We start from the raw sequence: 9233 nt of genomic DNA, 5'->3' as shown, positions 1-9233 counted from the left end.
TAGTCAGTTCCGCGGGGAGGGTTCTCTCCTATCCTTTGACAATAAAGAGGGTCGCTCCCTCTTGCTAATAAAGAAATTAAAAACCTGTTGGGTCTCATTTTTGGTATTTTTGATAGTGCTGTGTGAAAATGTCCCCGTTTTACCTCACCTAACTAAGGCACTTTCTGATTGGTTTCATAAAGAGTTGAATGGCCAATAGCTAGACAGGAGAGAATAGTTAGGACTTCTGGGTAGAGATAGGAATTCAGGGGAAGAATCTGAGGTGGGAATTTGCCAGCTAGATTCAGAGGAAGTAGGGTACACAGTATGGAGGAGCAGAGTGTAGATTAATATAAATAGGTTAATATAAGTTTTAAAAGCTAGTTGGAAACAATCCTAAAGTAAGGCCACACTTTAATAAAAAGTCTCCGTATCATTTATTCAGGAGCTGGTGGTCCAAAGAAAGACTGCCTACAGGGCACCTCTATCAATGGGCAGAGTGTATCAGTTCACTTGATCTTCTCACTAGCAATGGTGAGGAGGACACATAAACCCTATTTTACAGTCGGGGAAACAAAGGCACAGAAAGAGGTTTGCTGAAAATCACAAACCTAGGCAGTCTGGCCCCTTAACTATGGTAGAGTATTACTCCACTTCTTAACCTTAATTTTTTTTATTACATCCTATTTTATGTGCCAGCGTTGGTGTGTGGGGATGCACATGTGGAAGACAGAGAACAACTTTCGAGAGTCCATTCTCTCCTTTCACTGTGTAAGTCAAGTCCTGGGGCTGGAACTTCGTTGTCAGGCTCATCAAGTTTATCTGAGGATGCCTTTCAGATTAGCCATTTCTCTAAACTGCCCCCCCCCATTTTTTTAGCCTTAAATTGTTTGAGACAAGGACTCACAGGGTAGCCCATGCTGACCTGGAACAAAAGTGCTGTCCATCCTACCAAGGTGGGGTTACAGGTTTGTTCTAGTGCTCCCAACAGAATACATTTTTTTTTTTCCAGACAGGGTTTCTCTGTGGCTTTGGAGCCTGTCCTGGAACTAACTCTTGTATACCAGGCTGGTCTCGAACTCACAGAGATCCGCCTGCCTCTGCCTCCCGAATGCTGGGATTAAAGGTGTGCGCCACCACTGCCAGGCTCAGAATACATTTTTGTTTGTTTGATTTTGGATTGCTGGGATTAAAGGCGTGCATTACTATGCTTGGCCGAATTGACCTTTTTTGTTGTTGTCTTGTTTTTCGAGATAGGGTTTCTGTACACAGCCCTGGCAGCCCTGGAACTCGCTTTGTAGACCAGGCTAGCCTCAAACTCACAGAGATCCACCTGCCTTTGCTTCTCGAGTGCTGGGATGAAGGGCATGCGCTGTTACACACCCTTTACTTTAAAAAAAAAAAAAAAGAAAGAAAAAGAAAAAAGTGCATGATTCCTGAGGAATGGACTCTAGAGGCTGACCTCTGGCCTCCTTTTACGAGCATCTGAACACACAGCAACACTCGCACAACACACACAAAACGAAGGAAAATAAATTCCTGCATGGGAGGCATCAAGACATAATTCCCACACCGCACTTAGCCTATTCCTTGGTTTTCCACCGTAAAAAAAAAAAAAAAAAATCAAAGAAATCCGGACAAAACCAGGTAGAGGAGTCGGGGATTTAGTACAGCGGTAGAGCGTTTAAGTGTAAGGTCCACGGTTAGGTCCCCAGCTTCAATGACAAAGAAAGACGGCCAGGTAAAGGAGGCACTAACTATAGCGACTAGGAAAATGGAGGATGAGCACGAACGCAGCTCGCTCATCTCGGTTCCCTCGCTGGAAGATGGCACCCTGGGCACCACGTGGACAAAGAGACATCCTCTCCATTCCGGGGCACTGTCAAAGCCTCCAGAGCTAGCTTGCTTTTTCTCGAAGTGAAAGGGGCCGACAGCGCAGGCCGTTTGCGAGGCTAGGGCTCGGCGAGCACAGACGCGGCGGGGCGGAGTCAGCGCCTGGCCCCGGCTTGCCCTCGGCCTGGCCCGGAGGTCCCGCCCCCTCGCCGGCGGAGTTGCGCCGCCTTCGCCGCCCGGGCCTAGGCGTGTCTCCGCGGGCGCACGGCATGCTGGGAAGGTGCCCGGGCGGCGGCCATTTTGTCTTATCGGCTCCTCTTTGGAAGAGGCTTTTCGGCTTGAGAGTGGGCCGAGGCGGGGGCTTCTGGCGACCGAGTGGCTGGTCCTTTCCGTCGGTGGGTGCTAGGGCTGGTGGGAGCAGCCGCCCGGAGGAAGCACCATGATTTCGGCCGCGCAATTGTTGGATGAGTTAATGGGCCGGGACCGAAACCTCGCCCCGGATGAGAAGCGCAGCAACGTGCGGTGGGACCACGAGAGCGTAAGTCCCGTGGGCCTTGGGCCTGTGCCCAAGCGCCTGGGGAGGTGAGGCGAGGGAGGGCGCGGGCCGGGCCAGGCTGGGTCTCGGCGCGATTTGGGGTCCCGGTCGCGCCGCCTGGAGCACCTGACGGCTGCGGGAGGCGGGAGGGCGGCCCGGGAGGGAGGATTCCGCGCGAACCCCGGGGATAGGGCGATTTGTTGTTCTGGGGAGGAAGTCTGGGATTGCGCTCGGCGGGGCCGAAAGGAGCACCTCGGTGAGGCCGGGAAACGCGGGAAAAAGGAAGGAGGGGCTCATTTTTATTACACCGGAGCTCCGGGCTTTTTACCGCATGCAAAAGAAGGGCAAATCCTTCCGTTATTTGGGTGCAGCCATCTGTTTAGCCTGATTTCTGACCACTATCAGTGGGAGAAATTGTGGCAGTGTCTCGTTTAGGGGTTGTTCCGTTTCGACACTTCTTTGGGAAAGTAGACATTTGATACAGGTCATAACTTGATACAGTTTATCGTAAACAGTGTTTGTATTTATTTAGCAATACTGCTAGATGGCAGTTGTATTTAAGTCCCTCAGGTAGGCGCGTGTCAAGGCTTTTGCTTTCACATAAACTCATTGGAGCCTTTTACCTACTTGGGCTTCACTAGAACTCCAGCTTCGCAGGTGAGAGCTGGAGGAGAAGCTCGCTCAAGGTCTTTTGGTACTCGGCAAAAGCGACTTCTGGTTTTTATAGCTCCCTTCAGCTTGCACGGTTCTGTGCAGCTGGCTCCTCGGAAATATATTGTATTTTAAGTATTTTTTTTAAATCTAGCTTTGAACGTGGAGCACACTGTTTGAAATCTTAACCGGAGAATAGACAGACTTTGTTTTCCTTTGCAGTTACAATCAAAACAGTGAGGAAATCACTTGCTATTAAAAATAGGAAGAAAGGGTTCAACAAAGGCTTTGTTGAGACATTGTTTCACTTTGTAGGTCAGGTTGTTCTCGAACTTGAAATCCTTGCTTAGCTTCCAGAGTACTGGGATTACAGGTGTCTCCACACTTGGCTAACATAGATAGGCCTTTCAGGAAAGGGAATTATGCATTGTTTTCAAACACAGGGTTTGAGTAATGTAAAAATTTCTCTTTTGCAATGGAGAAAAATGAAATGGGGGGTACATTTTTTTTTTTTTTTTTTTTCGAGACAGGGTTTCTCTGTGGTTTTGGAGCCTGTCCTGGAACTAGCTCTTGTAGACCAGGCTGGTCTCGAACTCACAGAGATCCGCCTGCTTCTGCCTCCTCCCGAGTGCTGGGATTAAAGGCTCATGATTATTTTTAAAAAGTGTTTGACTAAGGTTGTGTGGAGGTGGTACCTGACTCCAGAGTAGTATAAAAGTATTCTTAGGTATAATTTATGGTGTTGGCTGTTAATCATATCAACCCATGTATTTGTGATTGATTTCAACATCTGTGGATTTTTAAATATTTATTGTCCCCATCATTTGTCACAGTATTAGTCTAGACTCTTGGTTATGTCTTGACCATGTTGGCTTTTCTTGGCCTCTGTCACAGTTAATTTCTCTTTCTGTCTCCCCACCGCACTTAACTCTTTTTTTGTTTGTTTGTTTGGTTTTTGGAGCCAGGGTTTCTCTGGCTTTGGAGTCTGTCCCGGAACTAGGTCTCATATTCCAGGCTGGCCTGGAACTCACAGACCTCCGCTTGTCTCTGCCTCTGGGATTAAAGGCTTGCGCCACCACTGCCGGGCTCACTTAACTCTTCTATCTAAGCTTTTTTGTTTTGTCCTGTTTGTTCCAGACAAGATTTTTTCACTGTAGGCCTGGCTGTCATGGAACTTGCTCCATAGACCAGGTTGGCCTCTCAAAGATCTCCCTGCCTCTGCCTCCCAAGTGCTGTGATTTAAGGCATATGCCACCACTGCCCGGCTCAGTCTAAGCTTTTGAAAAAGTTAGGAAACATCAGCTGGGCTTGGTGGCACACACATCTTTTATCCCAGTACTGGGTAGGCAGAGGAAAGTGGATCTTGGTGTATTCAAGGCTAGCCAGAAACTCTCAAAAATAAACAGCAACCAAGGCTAGAAAAATTATGGTTTTTTTTTTCCCCTGAAGAACAAATAGGACTTTTGTGGTCCGGATTAAAGTGAAAAGTAATTTCTTTCTTTACATCTTAGTTTTGAGCACTTTGTGAAGAATAGCTAGCACGTGGTAATGCATGTGGATAAGTTTATGACTTCGCAGTGGTGAAAGTAATGAGGTTTTGATGTCATCTCAGCCATAGATGTGCTTTCCCTTTGGTTTTAATGCTTTTTATTGATAGAACATTTAGTGTTTGTCATCAAAATATTTCATGCCTTTAATGTCGAAGTTGCATTGTATTCTAATTTCAAGGATTTCCAGGCATTTAATTGACATTTCAAACTCCTGTCTTCAGAGTTAGGGGGTGGTGCTGGTGGTCCTCAGGAGGAAAAGCCAGCCTGCCTGCCTTCTCTTGTGTTTTTCTTCTTGTTGTTTTTCGAAACAGGGTTTCTTTGTGTATCTTTGGCTATCCTGGAACTCGCTATGTATACCAGGCTGGCCTCAAACGCAGAGATCTCCCTGCCTCTGCTTCCCAAGTGCTGGGGTTTAAGGCCTATGTCACCACTGCCTGGCTGTGACTTTTCTAAATAGTGCGGATAGTGTAGAGTGTAGTAAACATGGGGAAGGAAGCTCTTAGTGTTACTTGTGTGTCAGATGCTGTGCTTTCGATGGCTAATAGAAACTCCAAAGGGATGGACAAACTCAGCATCTGAATGTAAAGGGTTCACTATCATATCACTACTGCCTAACATTGCAACATAGCTTTGCATTTTTACTCCATTTGGAAACTTTCTTCTTAAAGTTTTTTTTATTGTATTTGGTGGGTGTGGGTAGATGGGGGGTTTGGACATAGGGCCTCTGGCTTTGTGGCAGAGAGAGAGCCGTCTCTCTGACTCGACTCGTAGTTGAAAATTTCTTCCTTGCAGTACTTGGATTACATGGAGAAAAGCCACATAACTGGGCAAACCATTTTGTTTTTACTTTTTTGGAATAAGGATGAGAAAATGCCAAAAAAAAGACGTGGAAATGGAAATCAAGCCTGATGTATGCGTGCCTGTAATTTTAGCACCCTGGTGGCAAGAGTAAATCAGAGTTCCAGGCTAGCTTAGGTTAACCCTGTCTCAAACAAAGCAAAGGGGAAAAAAGATTAAATTCCAATTATTTTATACACACACATATTTAGCAGTCAGAATAGAAATTTGGACGGCGGTATTTGTGTGTGTGTTTAATCTCAGCACTCTTTGATTCCAGACCAATCTGGTCTATATAGGAAGGTCCAGGCTACCCAGAGCTACATAGTGAATCCCTGTCTTTTTTTAACATTTATTTTTAATATATATGTTTTGCCTGCATGTACATGTGCCTCAGAACTTCTGGAACTGGAATTAGAGTCAGTCATGCTCTGCCTCCTGGTTGCTGGGAATTGAACCCTAGCCCTCAGGAAGAACAGGCAGTGTTCTTAACTACTGAACCATGGGGGGCAGGGCAAACTTCACCTTAGTGTAATTAGTAGTTCTAAGATAGGTTTTCTAAAAATGTATTTGTATTTATACACATCCCATACACATTTATCTTGTGTGCTATATGAGTGCCTGAATATGTGTGTGTGTACCATGTGAATGCCAGAAGAGGGAATAGGACCCCACTGGAATTGGAGCGTAGATGGTTGTGAGCCACTATGTAAGTGCTAAGAACTAAACAGCAAGGGGGCCGGCGATGGTGGCGCACGCCTTTAATCCCAGCACTCGGGAGGCAGAGGCAGGCGGATCTCTGTGAGTTCGAGACCAGCCTGGTCTACAAGAGCTAGTTCCAGGACAGGCTCCAAAGCCACAGAGAAACCCTGTCTCGAAAAACCAAAAAAAAAACAAAAAACAAAAAAACAAAACAAAACAAAACAAAAAAACCCTGCAGCTCTTTTAAGAGGTCCTGCTACAAAACACTTAAATGGTGTTGATGAAAAGCTGAATGGTANCTCTCTCTCTCTCTCTCTCTCTCTCTCTGTGGGGGTGGGGGCTTGGTTTTTCAAGACAATTTCTCTAGTAACAGCCCTAGTTGTCCTGGAACTCTGTTTCAGGCTGGCCTCGAATTTACAGAGATCCACCTGCCTCTGCCTCCCAAGGGCTGAGATTAAAGGCGTGTGCACAAGTACTCTTAATTACTTTAGTTGTAAGATAGCCTTGACTGACTGGGTAATTTATTTTAATTGCATATTTCTGTATCCCTCCAGCCTAGCACAGTGATTCTAAAAATCTTATATTTATTGGGGTGTGGGGGTGGGTGAGCGTGTCCGAGGACAATTTAAGAATGTTCTTTCCACCTGTGGGTTTCAGGGGTTTGATCATTAGATTTGGCAGCAAGTACCTTTTACAAGATGAACCATCTAGCTTGCTTCTGTTTTTATTTTTAATTGGGGGAGGGAACTTTGCTAGAATTTGATACTTAGCTGAAGATGACCTTGAATGTGTGCTCCTCTTGCCTCTACTTTCAAGTGCTAGGAAAGTACATTGTTAAAGTTAATTTCATCTTTACGTTTAAAAGTGTTGCTTTATAAAACTTATTTTTTTAAGAGACTAGGTTCTGTGTAACAGAGCAACCTTAAACTGATATTCAAGCCTCTACCTCCCCAGTGCTGGGTTTATAAGCATGTCAAGAATATTCTTGGGTACAGTTATTTTACTGTGTGTGTGTGTGTGTATGCACTCATATGCACACTGCTAGAGTGAGCACTTTTGTGAAGGCCAGAGGATAGACAACCTGTTTGATTTTGGTTCTGTCCTTCTTTGTGGGCCCCAGAGGTTGATCTTGGGTCTTTAGGCTTAGTTGCAAACACCTTTATTATTTGAGCTGTCTTGATGTTTGCTGGGGGTGGGGGAGTGGCAAAAAAACACAAGCCCTACCCTTGTTGAGTCTTGCTTAGTGTAGTAGTGTTAGTGCTTTTCAGGCTCTTTGAGAGTAGTTTTCACCCAACAGCAACTCTTTCAAGGATTCATTAACATGTGCCGTGTTTGTGCTTTGCATATTTACAGCCACTGGTGGTTTTGCATTAAGATGTTTGTCCTACTTTTGGTTGATGTTAACACCTTAGTAATGAGGAAAGCATGCGATTGTAACTGCCTGGGGTAAGTACCTTAGGATCCAAGTGGAAGGTTTTAGTGTTGCCAAAGAAGCCCTTAGAAGCTGTATATAGAAGATTACAAAGACTAATTTGGAGCTTTTAGTATTTGTTAATGTGATAAAAATTGTGTAGTTCAAATTGAAGGCTTACATTCAGAACCTCCTTCCAAAAGTGAATTTAACTGTGGATGGTGTAACTGACTTTTACAATGTCTGTAATTAAATGTTTTATTTGCAGGGAAAGGGTCTTTTTTTAAAAAAAATAATTTATTTAACTTTATTTTATGTGCATTGGTGTAAAGGTGTCAGCTTCCAGGGAGCTGAAGCTACAAGCAGTTGTGAGCTGCCATGTGGGTGCTGGGAATTGAACCCGGGTCCTCTGGAAGAGCAGCCAGTGCTTTTAACCATTGAACCATCTCTCCAGCCTGGGAAAGGGTCTTCATATTTTTCGAGGATGGTCTTGAGTGATCCTCTTGCCTCTAGGAGTGTACTGAAGTTGCTTTTGTCATGTACCTTAATTCAAGCATAACGTGTTTGCTAAAGGTTACTGTGAGGAGAATTGAACTAAATGTACTTCTAAAACTTTCTGGATGTTAGCAGATACTGTCACCGACAGTATCAAACAACTTTAAAAAAAAAAAGACTGTATGTTTGCCACACTGTGTACAGGTGTTGGAGACAAGAAGAGGGCTTTGACTCCTCAGGAGCTGGAATTACCTGCCATTGTAAGCTTCCTAACATGGGTGCTGGGAACCAAACTTGGATCTTTCAGAAAAGCAGGAAGTACTCTTAACTGCTGAGCTATTTCTTCTTCCACAAACTTAATACTTAAAATGTCTGTCCATGTTCTTACTTGGGGAAAAAATTCCCCCAGTGCCTGAGGTGGGGAAGAGGTTCAGTTTGGGAGGGAAAATTAAAGGTATAAAATTAGTGTCTACAGGGGATGGGTCTCAGATGGATCAGCACTGCCAAACCTAACAGCCTGAGTTCAGTCACTAGGACCCATATTTGGAAGAGAGAACCAACTCTTACAAGCTGCTTTGTAACTTCCAGATGCATGCTATAGCATATGCACACCCACATACATACAAAAATAAACAAGCAGACACTTTAAAATTAGTGTAGTCCATGATACCATACTATTAAATATTAAATGCCTGCAGGCGGCTCAACAGGTTGAAGAGTGTTCTTTCCTAGAGACTCTGTCTAAACCCCTTCTGGGCTGGTTTTTGCTCTTTCTGGCTGTTGGTCTGACCTCAGAGACTTCTTTGTTGCTTGTCTTATCTGAGAGTCTTTGCAGCTCAGCTCTACTAGTCTGAAAGGTACTATATGAACTTTTATTTTGGGTTTTGGGGAGGTGTCCTCTGAATCTGGTCGGTTTCAGAGACTTCCTGAAGCTATTTTGAGTTGTTTACTTCTGCTTAAAAGAGCTTCCCTGCTGGGTGGAATGGTTCAGATACCCCTCCCCCCCAATTGTTTGAGGTGGTTCTATAATACCTGTCTTAAATTTATCTTGTATCTCTAAAATACAAAGATGTAATGGAGATCCCTGAACAGTTGGGGGCTTCCTCCTGGACCTGGGATTAGGTACAAAGCACACACAAACACCTGATTTCACAGAGAAATCCTTTATTAAGCAGGGAACAAAAGTTAAAGCGACTCAGTCAGAAAACAGCAGCAAATGACCTTGCAGGTGTAATTTTTT

At 44.6% G+C, this 9233-nt stretch overlaps 1 protein-coding gene across 4 annotated transcripts in view; it reads left to right on the top strand.

Annotated features, from left to right (window-relative positions):
- Positions 1–2093: 2093 nt before the first annotated feature.
- Luc7l3 (LUC7 like 3 pre-mRNA splicing factor) overlaps positions 2094–9233 on the top strand; it is a 36397-nt gene continuing 29257 nt past the window's right edge. For 3 of the 4 annotated variants that reach the window (XM_050156704.1, XM_050156703.1, XM_050156706.1), the window contains exon 1: positions 2094–2350. In XM_050156704.1, coding sequence (XP_050012661.1) covers positions 2252–2350 — 99 coding nt within the window. In that variant the 5' untranslated portion in view covers positions 2094–2251. The remainder of the gene's footprint in view (positions 2351–9233) is intronic. The other variant, XM_050156705.1, reaches the window with a different exon arrangement.

Source organism: Alexandromys fortis, unplaced genomic scaffold, assembly GCF_014885135.2.
Source record: "Alexandromys fortis isolate MF-2015 unplaced genomic scaffold, M_Fortis_MF-2015_v1.1 scaffold_31, whole genome shotgun sequence".
NCBI classification, from domain to species: domain Eukaryota; kingdom Metazoa; phylum Chordata; class Mammalia; order Rodentia; family Cricetidae; genus Alexandromys; species Alexandromys fortis.
The sequence above is the reverse complement of the archived record's forward strand: the minus strand, read 5'-3'. Positions and strand labels throughout refer to the sequence as shown.